Below are 19,434 nucleotides of genomic sequence, written 5' to 3' on the forward strand. Positions count from 1 at the left end.
AGTTGTCAACGAGAATATAATTTTGACTTATAAATTATTTTTATAGTGTTTACATTAATAAAATAGCTATCGGGTGACTATTAATGAATTTCTTTTAAATAATTAACATATCAACGACCAACTAATCCTAGATTAAGGGTGTTTGTTTCCGGGTATATAAAAGAGCAATAATTGATTTTACATATGACAAGCAAAAGTAACAACAACATGGTACGTGCAATAATTCAGAATTATGCAAGTCAACCAAATTATTTCTTTCATTCTCTTAAAATATTAATCCAAAATTCATAATGGATACTAATAATACCGCCTACAAGTTTCATTTTTAATAGAAATGGGGAAACAATATTTTTCATCCTGTAACGTTTGATCTTATTGGTTATCGGATTCTGAGTTTTGGTCCTATAACTTTAAAAAAGTAACAATTTTGGTCCCATGGCACCTAGCTAGATGTTTAAAGGAAAGGACACACGGCCATTAAGTGCATGGGACCAAAAATGCTACCTTTTGAAAATTTATGGGAATAGAAGTGAGAATCTCGTAACATATGGGACCAAAAGTGTAAAGGCGATAACAGTCACGTACTATTTTTTGTTAAAATATATGAAAAATGTACCACGGGACCAAAGTACTACTGTTTAGAAATTGTAGGATCAAAGTAAAAGTCAAGTAATCAATGGAACTAAAAGTGAAAGAACTCTAAATTACGGGATAAAAAGTGTTATTTTGCCAATAGAAACTACAATTACGGTGATCATTGGGCTGGTTTGGTTGGATCAAAAACCTACCCCACTTATCTTTAATAAAATAATAAATTACAACTACTTTTTTTTTATATTTGGTATATAATTACGAGTATCACTTATTTATTTAAAAATTATAAATACCCCCATTAAAATAGAAAATAATTATGTACCGCTAAACGATGAGGTTGAAATCGTTAATTCATCCTTGCTAATTTATTTTTTTTTCAGAAAAACCTTTGATAAATGTGGAAAAAAATCTAAATATGAGTAAATTAAATAATCTGTATGGCACATTGCTCCATAAAAATATGGGATAATTACACTCTCCTCCCTTGAGGTTTGATATAATTACACATTGATCCCCTGTTGTTTAGGAATTTACTTCTACCACTCTTAAGGTTTGGTTTCGTCTAACAAATAAGTCACTCCGTTACTCCAAATTCACTAAATTTGCTAATATGAACAAAAAAATAAAAACTTGATGAAAATAGATATTTACTCTTAAGTGACTGAAAACTAACTTATTGCAGGTCAAACAAATTTTTTCGGACTAAACTACCCTTATAACAATGAAAATATACATCCTCACATGCATTAACCCGTGAAGACGTATAAGGGTAATTTGATCATAAAACGATTCATTTGACCATCTATAAGTTAGTCGTAGTCAATCAGGGGTACATATAGAGTTTTTTCTAATTTTTTTTTATTAATATCAATAAATTAAGTGAATTTTGACTAATGAAAGAACTTATTTATTAAGCGAAAGCAAACCTCATGAATACTGAATGTAATTTCTCAAATCACGTGGAAACAGAAATTTAAACCAAAACCGTTGTCCCGTGTCGAATCCGTGTCCAAAATATTTTTTTTTGCAACATGTCTTATAGCACAAAATGGCAATTAAGCTTATTTAACTTGATCTTTTTAAATTAAAAATATACATATGGTTGTAATTATAAAATTGAAAAAATAATTAATTTCCAGCAATCAGTCCCATAGTGGGCAACAAGAAGTGGCATGCTCGTAATGACTACTCCAATTTTCTAATCCAATTATTGAGGATTGAGAATTTTGAGGACAAATTGTTGGCCACGTGTCGAAGGTTACATGTATGTTGTTGACCAATTAAGAAACTAAGCCATCACTCAGTTTCTTCTCTTGACTCCACATCTTAGAATAATTTTTATTTTCTTTATATTTGAGGATGTTGGAATGTGGAATACGTGTAAATAAAGTAGGGGCTGATAATTGTCAGAAATTTGATTTATAAAGCTCTTATTTTTTTTAATTGAAAATTTGATAATTCCATTTCTTTTAAAGAAATACGACGTCGAGGCCCTGTTTACTTCTTAGGATTGAGTCGAATGTTCAGCCTAATTTCTCACAATTTTTTGTTTACTTTTCTATTGGTAGATCGCAAACAAAGAAACCTCAAAATCAAGATAATGGACGAATTATAATTCAGCTCAAAATAGGTTGGATTATAATTCATCGACCCGATGTGCAAGGAATAAAAACACTCCTAGCCCCAATTGTGTCCATTGGTCATGTGCAAAAACATTCTCGTCTTAGTTTTGAGGATTTCGATATTAAAAGCTTTAAACAATCACCTAAATTGTAATTATTTCATAAATTTTTAGACGCAAATTTTATCATCTTAAATAAATAAAGGATAAAATTATCACATCCAAAGAAATTCCTATTTTAATCCCACATATCCACTTCAAGAACACTTACCTAAATTAATGGGTTTTTTTTTCTTTAATGGGTTTAGGATCGGGCCGAATTGCCTGGCAATATGGGATTGGGAGAATGGAAAGCGGCAGAAGTCCAGATGATCATGGGCCCGTTTACTTAAAGTATATTCTAATTACCACTACATATATCTAGTTTTGTATATTAACAATTGGGATAATTACACTCTCCTTCCCTAAAATTTGGTGTAATTACACGTAAATTTTCTGTAGTTAGAAAAATTACATCTAATACCCATAAAGTGTGCTTCTGTCCAATAAATAAGTCCTTCCATTAGTCAAAATTCACTGAATTTGGTGGTATTAACAAAAAAAAAAACTATAATTACCTCCGAATGACTTATTACTGATTTATTGAAAGTCAAAATAAATATTTTTGTGATCAAATTACCATCATATTTCACGCGTTAATGAATATGAGGTGGTATATCTTTACCGTTATAAGGGTAGTTTAGTAGGAAAAAAATTATTTGACCTGCAATGAGTCAGTAATAAGTTAATCGAGAGTAAATATCAATTTTTATATAGTTTTTTTTTCTGGTTAATATCAATAAATTTGATAAATTTTGACTAACAAATGGACTTATTTCTTAGACGAAAATAAAATTCAGGGATACTAAATGTAATTTTTCAAATCACAGGAAGTCTATATGTAATCACACCAAACCTCAAGAGAAGGAGAGTGTATTTATCACTGAACAATTTGAATAATTATTATTTATTTTTGTGAAAATATCATCCGTAACATTTGTATATTTAATTTTTAAACTATGAATAATTTAGAGCACGTAATAAAATGGTTTGGTTTGGTCGGGATTGTAGTTGGGCTGTTATATTGATTTATATGGGTTTGGACCAAATTCATTAAACTTTTGGGAATCCCCAAACATTACCCAAAACAAATATATTGAAAATAATTATTCAACTATTACATTATCTGCACATAATACATTAAATAGCTTACTGTTATGTATTATTTGACATCTGCAGCAAATTTTGTTCCACCCAAAAAAATAAAAATTACCAAACACGTCATTGTATTTATTTTATTTATAATTTTCAAATTAATTAATGTCCAACATTTTTAGGATTAGTGTATTTTGACTGGAGAGAAAATAAATTAAGCCCTAAGCTAAATTTTTTTTTAGTAAATGTAAGTTTCATTAATAAAATAAGATCGTACAGTACAACAATGCTCAACTGGTGGTTTCTCCCTCAACAGGCCAAGGGATACGTCATAATCTATAACAACGCATATGAACTAACAAAACGAGATAAATTGATACTGATAATCCTATGTCTAATATCTTCCACAATGATGGTGATTATGATGTTAGGTGGTCGCTCCGTATGCTCAAAGCGTCTCAAATTTCGTTCCCTTTAAATGTAGTAAATGCAAGCAACAATGAGTGCACGATAAGCCAAGTTAATAATATATTTTCCTCTCTAAGCTAAATATTTGTGATTCTTACCGATGGTAAATCAAGGCATGAAATATAATATATAGATGCCAAAATAGGAACATCAATTGCAAATCACGCGATTGACGAAAGTAGATTACTTGTACAACTAATCAGAAACATAATCCCGAGTTGATTGTGATCTTATGCATGTGGAGGGGCTGTCCATTAGCGCAGAGTCGTCACTCGTCCGGGCCAAGTGCACATCATTTTTTACCTGCATTTTCTGGTTTTATTTAAACAATAATAATTTACAATAATAACTTTAATTTTGGATGTTACCAATAAATAATACAGCTTTATTCATTCACTTCCCCTGCCAAGAAAAGCTGAGGTGAAATGGGTTTGATTCATATTAAATTCAGAGATAATTACACTTGTTTGAAGGGTGATGTAATTATACGTAGATTTTTTATGGTTTGGGAAATTATATTTAGCATCCTTGATATTTGTTTATATTTAACAAATAAGTCCATCCATTAGTCAAAATTCACTAAATTTGCAGGTATTAACAAACAAAAAAATTGAATGAAAATTGATATTTACTCTCGATTGACTTATTACTGACTTAATCAAATAAATTTTTTCATACTAAACTACCCTTCTAACAGTGAAGTTATACCTCCTCACATGCATTAACGTGTGAAGACGTACGAGGGTAATTGGCCACAAAAAGATTTATTTGACCTGCAATAAGTCGGTAATTAGTCAATCGGGTTAAATATAAATTTTTCTCCGATCTTTGTGTTAATATAAGCAAAATTCGGTGAATTTTAATTAGCGAATGGACTTATTTGTTAGATGAAACCAAACCTAATGAGTGCTATATGTAATTTCTCAAACGATGGTTGTCTACATGTAATTACATCACATCCAGAGGAAAGTGTAATTATCCGTTAAATTTATTTTTCAATATGTGGTTGTGAAATAAAAATATAACAGTGATAATTAATGTGACGTATAAAAGGTATTGAATAAAAAAATATAATAATTATAGTCGATGATAGGATACAATATACTTTTCTTGAAAGCAGTGAAATGTATATATGTATTTTTTTAAATGATGATAATGTCACACATTTGTCGCAAACAATGAGCTTAAGTGGCTTATAAACTCTAAGGTCTCTTTTTTCTAGTAAAGCATCTCTTCAAAACAAACTTGTGACGTTTTTGTTTTTGTGAAATCAAAACAGACAATATCTTACGAAATATAGTATCGATCAAATTGCAAGGCGTATTAAATGAGAAAATTATTTCCCCAATCAAACATGTACGTACTCAAGTCTCGACACAACAAATAAAACTAATCGCATAAGTATAATTATATTTACTATATAATCGATTATTTTTTTTAACTATATATTAATTATACAATATATTATAAAATAAATAATTTAAATATAATCAAATTTGATTCCAACTGAAATATTAGCAACAACAAACCAATAAATCCGTATCCTGAAAGAACGAGACAAAAATTCCTCGTAAAACAAAAGGAAGTCTGCGAAAAGAACATAAAAACAAGAAAGGAAACTTGTGAAAAATCTAGAAAAAGAGGTGGTGCATTAATGGTCCAGAATACCATTTGATTTAAATTTTATAATAAAAACTATAAATATCGTGGGTTTTTGAATTTTATAAATTTATTAAAATATTTTGTTATTTTTTATTTTATTTGAATGTATTTTTTAATTAATTTAAATTACTAATATATTGAATTAATTTTTTAACTTAAATATATTAAATAATATAATATATAAATAGTATATTATCAAAATACTATTCATGACTTAGTGGAATAAGTTTGGCATACTGATCCAACGTTTGCAAAACTATACCCAAATACGCACGTGATTTTATCTATATGATTAGTGTATCAAATTAATGTATTGAAATTAAATTTATTATTCAATCAATAAACAAAAAATAATAATTATAATGTAATTGATTAAATTTGACAAAATTTTATCCAAATAAAGAGAAATTTCGATCATTAAATAGTTTTTTTCTCCATGATTTCAAGATTATAAAATGGATGACGACCATCATTCACTCTCGTCCCCGACAACATAAATTTAATCCCTAACATGGGATACGGCATCTTCAAAATTTAAATTTATATAACAACATGGTTAATTCAATATGATAATATTGTCATTACATTGTTATATGTTTTTATTTAATTTTATGAGTTTAAATTTTATTGAATGCATGAAGTTCTCACTTTAGGATATTTTTTTAAGGGTTGACAATAGATGACTTATGATATTTAATCAATGAAAATTAATATGGTCTTGGAACTCAAATTGGACAATATTTCAGTGAATTTGACTAATATAATATTTTATGTGTTTATATAATAAATTTAATTTGATTTAGTCATATACTATATGTCGACTTTTTTTTCTCGTTGTAGTTATCCTCAATTTATATTAGAGATGAAATTAATCTTATTTTAAAAAAGAACGAAAATAAATTTAAAAACAGACTCATTAACAAGAATATTTATTATGATAAGTTTAAATTACTTATGAGTGGACCCACAACTTGAAGATTTATGTATCGGATATATCATCTCATTCAAATTTAACCTAAAAGGAAGAAAAGGAAACCCCCAAGGGCTATATAGTAAATATAATCAGGAGGCTAATTTAGTCATTTGAGACTAAACGCAACTCAATTAAATTTGGTATTCTTCTTCCACCTTCTCTCCTCCTCAATTCTTCACACTGCTCAATTCTATCTCTGTCTCTCTCTCAAGAATGGCCTCAGCCATCAAGAAAGTAAACATGATCACCCAAATCGTACGGCTGAGGCAAGTTGTGAGGCGCTGGAAATCCAAGAGCCTCCGGCGCCGCACCGTACTCTGTTACTCCTCCTGCTCCTCGGACCCCGACGAACCGGCCGGCTCCAGTCGCCGCACCCCCTCCGGCTCCGTCGCCGTCTACGTCGGCCCAGAACGCCGACGCTTCGTCATTCCCACCCGGTTCCTCAACCTCCCTGTCTTCTTAGCGCTCCTCGACGAGGCCGAAGAGGAGTTCGGATTCCAGACAACCGGCGGCCTGGCTCTGCCGTGCGACACCGGATTCTTCATAAACATACTCCAGCTCCTCGAGGAAGACGAGGAGAAATTCGGGGGGCTCGGGCTGGATGAGTTCTTGAAGATGGTTTCTGAAGTGGGTTTGGAGTGTTTCGAGCAGTCGTCGTGTAAAGAATCGTCCTCATCGGCTTCTTGCCATGCCTTCACATCTCCATTGCTGCAAAAAACAAGGGTCTGAAATTGAAACCCTAACAATGGCGGAACATGAACGACTCTTCTCTTTCTAGGGTAGGCTAGTTGCTTTTATTTAGCTTTAATTTTAGGGTTTGCGGACTATACAATGTGGTCCAGTTCTACCCTCATTCCTCAACATGGGATGAGGGTTTTTCATTCCACCTCCGAGGCCAGCGTTTTAATGGCGGTCTGCCGACCACTGATCAATGAGATGCTTGAATCTCTTTGTCCCCTTTGTTTTTTCTCAAGGGTTTTGAGATCCCCATTGTGTTTTTGAATTGGGTTTATTAATGATGAAGAAGATGTGCATTGAGGGTTTTTGATTCTTGATGAATGTGTTTGGAAATTCTGTCTGGCATTGAAATGAAAAATATTGACAGTTGAATCTTTTTATAGTATGATGATGATTTGCAGTTGTGTTTATTTTGTTAGTTGGATTGGATCTTTATTAATTATCAGCATCTGGATTAGATTCTTCTTTCTACTATAATTTGGTTATATATATTTCAATTCTTTTGACTGGATTAATTTGTTGGCAAAGACAAGTAATGATTTTATGTAATTTCTTACGTTTCTAGTCCCATAAATATAAATATATTATTTATTTCTTTTTAATATGATAAAATTAGTTCAAAAGTATTATTGTTTTGATTGAATCTTATAAAAAAAGAAAGATTGTGTTTTATTTTTTTAAATGTACAATTAATATAAATTTTATTTTTGTATAAGTAACGTGCATGTGCGTTGTTAATAAAAAAACATTAAAATAACATACAGAAGAACAGATAATATTATAAATATCACTTTTGCAATCACTTATACATAAATATTTGCAATTTCTTCTTTGATGATCTAAACTATTTTTCACAGTCCAATCATAATTTCACTATATCTTGAAAAAATCAAAAAATCACACCTACATTCAATGTTCCTATAATCGTAGAATTCTCAATTGATAGGACATATTTTCCACAAAAACACACGTGGGTTCTTTGTTTTCTCTATTTAATGGACACAATTTGTTCAAATTTACACGCGTCCTGTCCTTGTCAAATTAAGTTTTCTTTTTCTTTTTTTTTTTTGAGAAGAAGAAAAAAATTATTATTCATGTAATTTTGGGATGAAATAATCAGAAATATTCTCTTAGCTAATTGCCGTCGTCTTGTGTATGGACTTCAACAATTGTTGTAAAATAGTGATCTCAACCGAATCTCTCTGTAAAATATTGTCATTTTGTGTGGCTTCCCCAAATACCTCTTTCTTTTATTTCCCTTTTTAATTTTTATCTTTTCCGATGCTTTTTTTTTCTTCTAGTAATTAATTAATTTATTAATTTCCCCCTTTGTTGTGCATAATTAAACTTTATTTTTTATTTCTTCTAGGATAAAATGTCCTAAAATTTGACATAATTATGAATATATCTCATTTTCTGAAAAAATTATTGATAACTATTTATTTGGTTGGAGTCCTGAAATTATCAAATTAAATTGTCTTTGTTGTTTTTTTTTTAAAAAAAAAACTCAGATGGGATAGATGAAAATTTATAAAAATAATTATCTACTCAGTCCATAAAAAAGTTTAAAAAATACATAAAATTATAATTTGCACTCCATAAGAGTTTTTTTTTAAATAATAAATAATATTTTAATCATATCAAATTTCAGAAATAAAAAAAACCATTGTAATTTACCTTTCAATCTAATTAAAAAAAAATAATGAAAAGAATCTATTCTTGAAGGCATGCAAACAGTCGTACAAGATTTATAGACACGTAATAATAAAGATGGGGCTACATTTCATATAATTATTCATGTCCTATTACTCTACTCATTCTCTAATTAGGCCGCAATATATACTATTCTAAAATTATTGAGTTATATTATAATTTTAATGTATATTTATTTTTATCTATCAAAAATAATTTTCAGTTCAAAAACTGATTAATTAAATATTTATCGCAGTATTTACTGTCCTGATATATTTTAGATGCTATTCCGTCCCTTGAATATTAGCGAGAAAAAGAAAATAATTAATTTTTTATAATAACATGCGTGCAGTATCCGTACCTGGTTTAAAATGATCAGTATAATTCTTTCTTGCGATAAATTACAACTACCTTTGATGAGATTTCAGATAATTATAAATATCTCTTTATTGTTTGAGAAATTACAAATACTTCCTTGATTTTGACGTTTGTATTAATTACAACGAGCATATTCAGTTAGTCTCTAATAGATTTTTATTCAATTTTTATGATGAACTAATCAAAATATCCTTTTTGAATATGAATTATAATTTTTTAATTTTTTAAAAATAATTTTATGGATTAATATTCTTTATAAATTATCTATTTTACTCACACTCAATTTTTTAATATATTTTTTATTTTTTTTTAAAAAAAAATTGAATAATAGTAAAGTTTTAATGTCAGAATGCATAATTATTGTTTTATTTGAAGAGTATTTATAAATTTTTAAAGAATAAATAAGTATTCATAATTATATCAAATTTCAGGAAAATTTGGTGTAATTTACCCCATATTTCTTAATTAGAGCAGTTGGGCAGATACGAAAAAAGCAACGTACGTACAAACAAGTACACCATTTGTATTAGGAATGTGATGTGGTCCACTAATTAATTATTTACCATTAATTAATCAGCTTTTTAATTACTTTAATAATTCGCATTAATTAATTGCTCTTCAAAGGACAAGAAAAAGGTTATGTACATAATTACAATTGAAAAGGCTTTTGCTTTCATGTGTGAGCGATTGGCATGCACGCGCGTGATGATGACTCCCTCTTGAATGATTGGGACATTTTCCTATTATTTATGAGATACTTTGGATCTTTTTTACAACAAATTAAGGTTGTATTTGAATTGGAGAATCCGAAAATGTAGTAATTTATTCTGTCTTAGATGCCAACTTCACCACAAGTTTGGTTTTAATAATTGTCACTTTTTTATTTTAAATGCATTAGTATTATATGAAATTTTGTATATTTCGTTTTATTGCACGTGTTATAGCATCGGTATCATATAATTATATATAATCAACACATACTATTAACGTAGAATTACTTCATATATTAGTGGGGTTCGAACCCACGATCTTAGAGACATCAGCTCAACTTTACCGGGTGAAATATGAAAATACAATCAAATTATTTACATATTTTTAATGGGTGGAGGGGAGGGGGTGGGGTGGGGGTAAAAATGGGAATAGAGTTAAGAAGAACATGTGAGTGTGAGCGTGGGGAAGACTGAAGAGGGAGAAAGTGGAAGGACGTGGGAATCGAGGACAGCAGATACGGAACACGAAATCCGGACCGACGCGATTTTCAAAGATCAAATCACAAACGCATTTCACATACAAACACTTTTCTCTCTCTCATCCGAATGACTTCGGCAGTTATTTATTTATTATCCTTCATCGTACCCCGTAACTGTTAACCATACCCGCTGTCCCCCTACCCCTATTTTTCTTTCACTTTCCCCCCTTTACTTATCTCTGTTTATCAATTTCCTCCCCAATTAATAACATATTACCTTTCACCCCCTTTAATTTATTTTCTCTCCCATTTTCATCTCACTTTATCTCCGAAAAAAGTGAAAACTTTTGGTCAACAGTAATTAACCACAACAATGCATTGTTTTCGTAAATATAACCTAAAATACTAATTATAACTAAAATTCATAAAAAAAATTTAATCATATTTAAGACCCACAATAAATACTCTAAGACCTTCCCCCCCTCCCCCCCAAAAAAAAAAACACACTTTGCTCAAAACTTACCGTTTTTCACATTAATTTTATTTAATTATACTTTTTAAGTTGTGTCCATTAATAATTCAAGAAATAATCCAATATTTTACAGCAGAATTACTTACTCTGTCAGTTAACTAGTGATTGCTACATAAGATGAAGTTGTGAATTTGAGTTGTCGCCAGGTTATATTTTCTTGGGGCAGCCCACTAGAATTTTTGTGGCCTCAATATAAATTACATGTTTTGTTGGATTAATCCAGCAAAATGATTGTGTTTTATTTTCCCTCTTGGCTTCTTAAGTGCTTCATATGTTATGGTTAGAAGATAGGGGTCTCAGTGGCCCATGTTTTATATATAGTTCGGCCCATAAGAATTTACAAGTAGAATTTTAGGGCTCTGTGTAATAAAATAGGGCTGACGATTTCTGTATGTCCAAATGTTTTGGATTTGAAATCAAAACTAGCTCCATATTCACAAATGGTGGTTAATGACACCATCCTATCAATTTTTTGTGAAGTTAAAAAAGCCGTTCAACTAATAGATAACTAATATATTCATTTTTTTAAATTATACATTAACTAATAAATTAGTTTTCTTTCTTTTGTTTTTTTAATATAATATATTGATTTGTATATTTTTTTCTTATTTATAATATATTTTAAAGCATGATTTTTATATGCATGCAGAAACAACGTGCGGAAAAAAATAATTTTCTAAATAATAAGTCATATTTGTATTTTATTAAATTTCTAGAGAGTTTATTATAATTTATCTTTATGAATAATGGATTTTGTGACATCTATATTCTAATGATTATAATTTACCCATAAGTATAAAATTATTTTTCTTTATTCAAAAAAAAGAATCGCAAAATTTGTTAGATTGGTTGGTTATTATTCATTTTAAAATTCATTTGGATATTAAATAACAAGCTATATTTTTATATTTATTGATTAGTTTGATATTAAAATTTGAATTATTTATCAATCACTCATTTTATTTTAAAAACTTGAATTACTTATATTTTGTATCTATTTATTGTTTAAACACATAATCCGACTTACTTTATTTTGGTTACTATGTCTATAGTCCTATACTACATGGACACGAATGGTAACACGAACATGACACGACACTACACAAATATAGTAATAAGACAAATTTTAAAAAATTAGGATACAATACAATACTAACACGATAACATATGATATATATTTTTATTATAGTATTTTCAATTTTTCATAAATATAAAAAATATAAAAAATATCAAGATAACGTTTTTTCACATAACAGGTAAGTCTGACAGAGAAGTGAACTATTCTTCTTATTTCTTCCCCTTAATCTTAGAATTTTTTTTTTCCTTAAAATTATACAAAAATCTCAAATGTATCCTAAAACATGTTGGACATGCATTTGGGCGTCTTCGACATCATTTTTCTTTTTTTTGGATACGTAGATATTATACTTCAACACTAAATTAGATCATTTTTGTAAGTGTTCGTACATTATAGCTATAGCCTCTTTAAACTTTAATTTACGGCTTGAACGAGTATCATCTACTTACATCTAAATTTAAATCAATATATCATTGTAAAATTTCATCCAAAAGATGACTCATTTTCAAGGTAAATGGTTAGTAAATCAATTTAAATTCTTTATTGTATTCAACATACTTTTGTATCATTATACTTATTAATTACTTTAGTTTTAAATTATTTGTCATATATTTATTTTACTTTAAAAGTAAATTATTAAATTCTTATTCTTTTAAATAATACAATACTCGTGTGTTGGTACTAACTAATTATAGTAAATTATAAATCTATTTAAAACAAAATCATTTAAAATATAGAACTATTTTTCACAATAAATTTTTGGGAGGCAAAACAGAAAACCTATAGGAAAGGAAACCTCAATTAGTTTAAAAATGATTATTTGGAGAAGTGGGGATTATGTGTAAGTTTTGCACATAATTACGTAAATTGGTGTCTCTGCCAGATTCTGGAGACATCTCGAAAGACAATGCAAGAATCCACACTCACACCCTCCACTGTGTGCCTTTTTTATTAAAGTAACTTCCCAGAATTCTCCATCTCTTTATCCATCCTTCTTCTCACCATAATTTCCCCACTTCAATCTCTGATTATTACAGTAGCTGCGGGTTCTTGTTTGTTTGAATTTTTGCCCCTTTTCTTACCAGTATTGCAGCCGGCTATAGGGGTTTGGTGAAGATTTTTTTTTTTTTGAAAGAAACAAGGAGTGATGGAGGGGTATTTGCCGTTGAAGTTGAAGAGGAAGGACCTGGAAGACGTCAATGATGATTTCTCCGATTTTTCCCTCTCCTCTCCGGCCAGAAAAATCCGACGGCTGGTAAGATTCTCGCTGTTTCTTCTCAAGTTTTCTTTTCTCATTTGTTTTGATCGTTCTGGCTGTTGCAGTTCTGATTATTGGGATTAGGGTTCTTGAATTCAATCCCAGTTGCTTACACGCAGCTATCATGATGTGAACTTTTAGGTTTTGCGTATAGAATGTTTATAAATGATAGTGTACGATTAAGTGGGTGTTTGTAATTTAGAGTGTTTTTGCCTTGTGTAAACATTAGGATGCTGAGTTGCCGCCTATAATAGAGGAGGAGGAATGTGAGATTCCGTTTGAGCACTCCATGCCCCAAGAGCAGGGATTTGGTAGCAATTCACCAGGCGGTCTGAAGATTGAGGAACTACCGCCGGAGCCGAGTAATGAAGAGAGGGCGATTGTTCTTTTTAAGCCCATGAACACCAGTCCGCTCCTGCAATCTCCCTCCAATTTCACTGTGTCTGTCAATCCTCACCTCATTTCGGGGTTCAAAAGTAAGTTGCATTGATGTATTTGTTGAGTTGACGTGATTATCTAACCGTTGAGATTTATATGGAAATGATTAGTTTGGACTTGGATTGCATCTGCTAGGATAGGACTTTACCTTGGAATGAATAACTAAACACTTATTAACAGTGAAAAGCTTGCATTCTACTTCTTTTATTCTCCTTCCTCAATGTGAGAGAGGCCTTGCTGTTCACTCATTTTAGTTGGATTTACATGTCCCCTTAGCAACTATCTCTGCTAGTGATCAGTGGATGCTGGATGTATTTGACTGTGCGATTCGTTTTACCCAAAGGATTGTCTAACGAAATTTGGGAAATTTTGTTGGTTATTGTTCTGCCTATCATCCCTGGTTTAAGAGAGCTCCTAATATAGGTGTTTTATGCTTATGCTTCTTTTCTGGTCTAAGAATTCGCATAGGCTGGTTATGATCTGTGGGACTGAGTTGAAGTTTCAAAACCAAGTAACAGTCTGTGTATGTTATGTAGATCAACTCCTGTGGTCAAGCCAATCAAACTCTTGGAGACTAGCCGATGACGAGGCAGTGGAGAACAATAAATCTGGTTCAAGTAACGGGTGTCTTGCTGTTGTTCCATGGGTCCCATCACAGTTCCCTTCTGCACCAGGAGCTGGATTGCCTCCTGAAATTGATAGTCCTGAAATGATGGATGCTCAAGAGGTGGAAGCATCGAGGATGGATATTGAAGATGGTAATGTCGACCAAAGGAATGTCAATGATGCTGGTGGAATAAATGTAAGTGAAGGCTTCCATCAATGGCAGCAGCAGCAGCAGCACTGCCTGATTCCACAGCCGCCCCACAACACGACAACTCCAATTGTTTGGTACCGGTAAACAACCGTGATTGGTTTGGCAATCTTGTAATTACGTGTAGTTAGATTTTGGCTTGTAGGCGCTCCCCCTTCTCAGTTGTGTGGCGTAGTTCTAAGTAATTCCGAAGTATGTCGTATGGGAATTGTTGCTAGGGATGTCAGTTGGCATTTGCTTTAAGCTGAAGGCTTCTGGTGATGGCTCCTCAGAATGAGAATCTTGTACAAGCATCTGGTTTGTTGCTCATGCTTCAGCTGTAAGGGAGTGCCTTAGAGAAATGTTTTTCAGATTTGGCTCTCAAAAAGCGCTTTTGAAGTATTTGGGTCAATGTAGCTTATGCTTTTGAAACGGCTCATAAAAGCGTTTTTAGCCAAAGGTGCTTGACATTTTGGTAGATAAATTTAATTTTATTTCGACTGCTTTACTCTTATTATAATAATTTTTTATTCAATTTTGTCGTTTTTATTTTATTTTAAAATTTTTATATTTTATTTGCTATAACATTTAGTTATATTATTTCGTCCACATATTATTATTTGATTAAACATTTTTATACTACTTTTATGAAATATGCTACTCAAAATGCAGTTTATTATATTTTATGGAAAAATAATTATTATTGACAAAAAATAAGTGAAATAATATGTAAAAAATAGTATCTTTTTAATACATAGGGACAAAATGATTTTCAATCAATTAAGTTTATTTTAAAAATAATTTTTTCTTCAAAATATTATCTAATTTAATTTTTATCAATTTTTTAGTTTTTTAACACTTACGACCCACGTTTATTCTGTTATAACTTTCAATTTTTTCTACCACAGTCACTCTTATGAAAGTAGAAGTTTTTTGCAAATACTTCCTGACACAATCCGATCCGTTTGTAATCCATCAACATAAATACTTTGTAAACTCAACCTATTTTAAACAAATCCAATTGGGGCCCATTTAACACTCCCAAGTAGTCATGTGAATTTGGGTCCAATGGAAATAAGTGAGAAAATGGAGCATTGTGTTTTTGCTAGACCACATCGTATTCCAATTAATAATGGCTGCTCTGAACCCATTTATTAGTATATACTGAATCTATTAGAAAAAATATGATTTTTTGTTATAATTAATTATTATAATAAAAAAATTATGACAAATATAAATTAATTATGACTTTGACAATAGCTAAAATCATGAAAAATATTTTGATCATAGTTAAAAATTAACTATGATGAATATTAATTAATCGTAATAAAAATTTTAATTTTAATTTTAATTTTATTTAATCATGATTAATAATATAAATTTATTAACTATGATAGTTTATAATATAACAATAATTATTTTTTTTTACTGATCACAAATACTTTTTTCCCTATATATGGTTTGTCGGAATTCACACATCCTTTTGATAGTATCATAGGGTCCGGGAGACGCGTAGTTTGGAGAAGCAGAATGGATAGGGCAAACAGCAAAATTTTCCATTTTTGTTACCATTTGCTTTCTATCTGGTCAAAATTTAAGGATTTGGTCAAAATTCTTGGAATAAATAAATTCTAAGAATTCACTATTTGGTCAAAATTTAAGAATTTGGTCAAAAGAACCCCTTCATATATATATATATATAAATAGATATGTATATTAATTAAATGAGGAAGGAGGAAAAAATTGTAATTTTAGTCCTGTAATCCAAGGGGATGGTAATTTTGGTCCTGCGCAAATTGATTTTTGCAATTTAGTTTTATATCTTTAAGAATTTGACAATTTTAATTTTATCCTTTTTACGGTCAATTTGGCTGAACAATTGTATATGACTTGTACGTGACCCAATTAAATTATAATTTTTGTCCTATAATTTAGGGAATGTTGGCATTATTAGTCCTATAACTTGGGAGAGTTATCATTTTTGGTCCTTCATAAATTTATTTATAGGACTAAATTTGTAAGTAAATTGCAATTTCCGGTCAAATTGGCTGGAAAAAGACTAAATTTGACCAAATTATAAAATTATAGAACTAAATTACAAAAATTAATTTATATAAAATTAAAAATATCACTTTTTAAAATTAAAGGACTAAAATTATAATTTTTGGAGGAAGGATGAAGAAGTGGAGAGATAATTTTGGATGACAGCGACGAATGTGGTCAGAATTTGTGTATGAAGCAAGAGATGCCACATTTGCATGTTTTGTAGGTGACAGTTGAGATTGAGTGCTCCTACCTACTTACTTCATGTCTTAAATGAGATTCCAATCTTAAAACCAATTTCTTTCATTCATTCATGATTTTGCTTTTAATTAACTCGTAATCATATATGCCTATAATATATATAAAACATTAATCTAATTAGAATGCGATCATTTTAATGATGTGTAAGGTAAGTTTAATTTATTATATTTAATTTGGACCGTACAAGTTTACATTAGTCATATGAATAGTTTGGCATTAATTAATTCATTCAATTTTGATGGTAGAATTTTTATTTATATATATATGTGTGTGGATGTTATTATTTTTAATTATAATTCATAATTTACATTTTGATACGACCGTTCAGGCATAGGATGATTACCCACGTAAAATATATATATATAGAGAGAGAGAAAGGAGACACAAACCCCAGCAGAAGTCCCAGAGCATGCAAAAAGACAGATTATGGCTCTCATGAAACCTCTTTCTGTCCAAAAACTTCCCCTCTTGTTCTCTATTTTGATCCTCAAACATTTCAGAAACCCAAAACGAACTACTCATCAGGGGAATTTCTACACTGCTGACAGCGTTGAGTATCACAAATTTCAGGTTCTTGGACAGAGACAAGACCTGGAGGACCAGTTCTTGATCTTCAACGTGGAAACATCGCTGTTGAGATCCTCATCACTTTTTCCTTACTTCTTGCTGGTGGCGTTTGAAGCTGGAAGCCCAATAAGGGCCTTCATCTTCTTGATTCTGTACCCCTTTATTACCGTCTGTCGGGACGGCCTCGCCTTAAAACTCATGGTAATGATTTGCTTTTTCGGGATAAGTAAAGACAGGTTTAGAGAAGGGAGAGCTGTTCTGCCCAAGTTTTTCCTGGAGAATGTTGGGAGGGAGAGCTTTGAGGTATTGAGAAGAGGGAAAAAGACTGTGGGTGTGAGCAATTTGCCTCATGTGATGGTGGAGAGCTTCTTGAGAGATCATCTGGACATAGATTATGTTGTTGGGAAAGATTTGAAGGTCTTTTGTGGATATTTTGTGGGACTTATGGAAGAAAGAAGGAAACTAATTGTACCAGATAATGTCCTTCACAATGCCATCGGAATCAGTGGATGCAAGAAGGACTTTGATTGTCCATGGTTTGCTCATTGCAAGGTGAAGTTCAGTTCAACTTACTTCAATCAAATGTAATCGCCAGAAGATATATGTGTACTTGTTTATCTTCTTGGTAGTGATGTTATGAATGTGATGAAACAGGAGATTTACTTGGTGAATGAACAAGAAAGAAGGAATTGGCATCAACTCCCAAGGAATTCATACCCGAAGCCCCTCATTTTCCATGATGGAAGACTGGCTTTCCAGCCATCTTTCTTGGCTGCACTAGCCATGTTCATGTGGCTCCCTCTCGGTTTCACTCTTGCAATAATCAGAACTCTCATTGCTTTAACACTTCCATTTGAGATTGCCATCCCTTTAATGCATTTCATCGGCATAAGAATCAGGGTTTCTAAGCCCCATAGCTTCTCAAACAGAAAACATGGTGAAGCCAAGAGAAGGTTATATGTCTCTAACCACAAGACCTTATTGGATCCGATAGTTGTCTCTTATGCTACGAGAAATACAACCTTAACTGCAGTCACTTACAGTCTGAGCAGAATGTCAGAGATCATTTCGCCTATAAAAACTGTACGTTTGACAAGGCACAGAGATCAAGATGCTGAGCTAATGCACAAGTTGTTGAGTCAAAACGACCTAGTTGTGTGCCCTGAGGGCACCACTTGTAGGGAATCGTATCTGCTCAGGTTCAGCCCTTTGTTCTCAGAAATAAGCAACGAGGTTTTCCCTGTCGCCGTGAATTGTCATATTAGCATGTTTTATGGTACGACTGCGAGAGGGTTGAAGTTCCTGGATCCTTTCTTCTTCCTCATGAATCCATGGCCTAGCTATTCGGCTCGTTTCCTAGGTGTCATTCATCGTGCCGGGGGTTCAAGGTTCGAGGCGGCCGATTTGGTGCAGAGTGAGATAGGCAAGGCGTTAGGTTTCACATGCACAAAGCTCACGAGGAAGGATAAGTACTTGATCTTGGCTGGAAATGATGGAGTTGTTAGAGATGGTAGTAGAAGAACATGATCCTTTGCATTTCTTACCTTATGTTTTATTACATCAATATACGTATGTGTGTGTGTGTTGGTAAAAGATTCCTGCACTGCGGTAAAAGTGCATGATTTGTGTCTTGGATGTTTTTTCATATATCTTATGAGCAATTAATACGTCGTTGTTTCAAATTGTTTACAATTGAAGTCTTGAAAAATATTCTTTTTAATCAAATGTGTCGTATGTATATATGCATAATAAATTTTAATGATACGATAACTAAGACTAGCGGCCAAGACGACACTCTCAAATGCGTGTGCAAAGTAGGGGCGAGACGTACCATTTATTTGATACTTGATTTATATATATAATTATTGGCAATGATCTTATTTGTTCGTGTTTTCATTTTTAATTTTCAAAATAATAAATAAATTAAAAATATATTTATTTATACGTACTTTTAT

General features: G+C 31.2%; 3 protein-coding genes across 4 annotated transcripts; all 3 read left to right on the forward strand.

Annotated features, from left to right (window-relative positions):
* The first annotated feature begins 6,659 nt into the window (after positions 1-6,659).
* LOC105161638 (protein SMALL AUXIN UP-REGULATED RNA 51) lies at positions 6,660-7,635 on the forward strand. The gene has a single exon (XM_011079387.3). It carries the CDS (start codon positions 6,726-6,728, stop codon positions 7,239-7,241), a length of 516 nt encoding a protein of 171 aa, XP_011077689.1. The 5' UTR covers positions 6,660-6,725; the 3' UTR covers positions 7,242-7,635.
* A 5,352-nt stretch (positions 7,636-12,987) lies between these two features.
* On the forward strand, positions 12,988-15,143 carry LOC105161639 (DBH-like monooxygenase). 2 transcript variants are annotated; one of them, XM_020693651.2, is made up of 3 exons: positions 12,988-13,374; positions 13,607-13,853; positions 14,334-15,143. In XM_020693651.2, the coding sequence occupies exons 1-3, from the start codon at positions 13,267-13,269 to the stop codon at positions 14,714-14,716; spliced, it is 738 nt and encodes a 245-aa protein (XP_020549310.1). In that variant the 5' UTR covers positions 12,988-13,266; the 3' UTR covers positions 14,717-15,143. The 2 variants fall into 2 exon arrangements, with proteins under 2 accessions (XP_020549310.1, XP_011077690.1); XM_011079388.3 differs by having other exon boundaries at positions 12,993-13,374; positions 14,352-15,143.
* Positions 15,144-17,286: 2,143 nt separating this feature from the next.
* On the forward strand, positions 17,287-19,146 carry LOC105161787 (putative glycerol-3-phosphate acyltransferase 3). Its single transcript, XM_011079601.3, has 2 exons — positions 17,287-18,031; positions 18,134-19,146. The coding sequence occupies exons 1-2, from the start codon at positions 17,339-17,341 to the stop codon at positions 19,004-19,006; spliced, it is 1,566 nt and encodes a 521-aa protein (XP_011077903.1). The 5' UTR covers positions 17,287-17,338; the 3' UTR covers positions 19,007-19,146.
* Positions 19,147-19,434: the final 288 nt, after the last annotated feature.

Source organism: Sesamum indicum, linkage group LG5 (assembly GCF_026168435.1).
Source record: "Sesamum indicum cultivar Baizhima isolate 11 linkage group LG5, ASM2616843v1, whole genome shotgun sequence".
Taxonomy (NCBI): Eukaryota; Viridiplantae; Streptophyta; class Magnoliopsida; order Lamiales; family Pedaliaceae; genus Sesamum; species Sesamum indicum.

What these genes read in the sequence shown, in the direction of transcription:
- LOC105161638 (XM_011079387.3), top strand. Translation starts at nt 6,726, where the DNA reads ATGGCCTCAGCCATCAAGAAAGTAAACATGATCACCCAAATCGTACGG.
- LOC105161639 (XM_020693651.2), top strand. Translation starts at nt 13,267, where the DNA reads ATGGAGGGGTATTTGCCGTTGAAGTTGAAGAGGAAGGACCTGGAAGAC. An exon ending in CCAGAAAAATCCGACGGCTG is followed by an intron (nt 13,375 to 13,606) that starts GTAAGATTCTCG and finishes TGTAAACATTAG; the next exon opens with GATGCTGAGTTGCCGCCTAT. An exon ending in CCTCATTTCGGGGTTCAAAA is followed by an intron (nt 13,854 to 14,333) that starts GTAAGTTGCATT and finishes ACCAAGTAACAG; the next exon opens with TCTGTGTATGTTATGTAGAT.
- LOC105161787 (XM_011079601.3), top strand. Translation starts at nt 17,339, where the DNA reads ATGGCTCTCATGAAACCTCTTTCTGTCCAAAAACTTCCCCTCTTGTTC. An exon ending in CATGGTTTGCTCATTGCAAG is followed by an intron (nt 18,032 to 18,133) that starts GTGAAGTTCAGT and finishes GTGATGAAACAG; the next exon opens with GAGATTTACTTGGTGAATGA.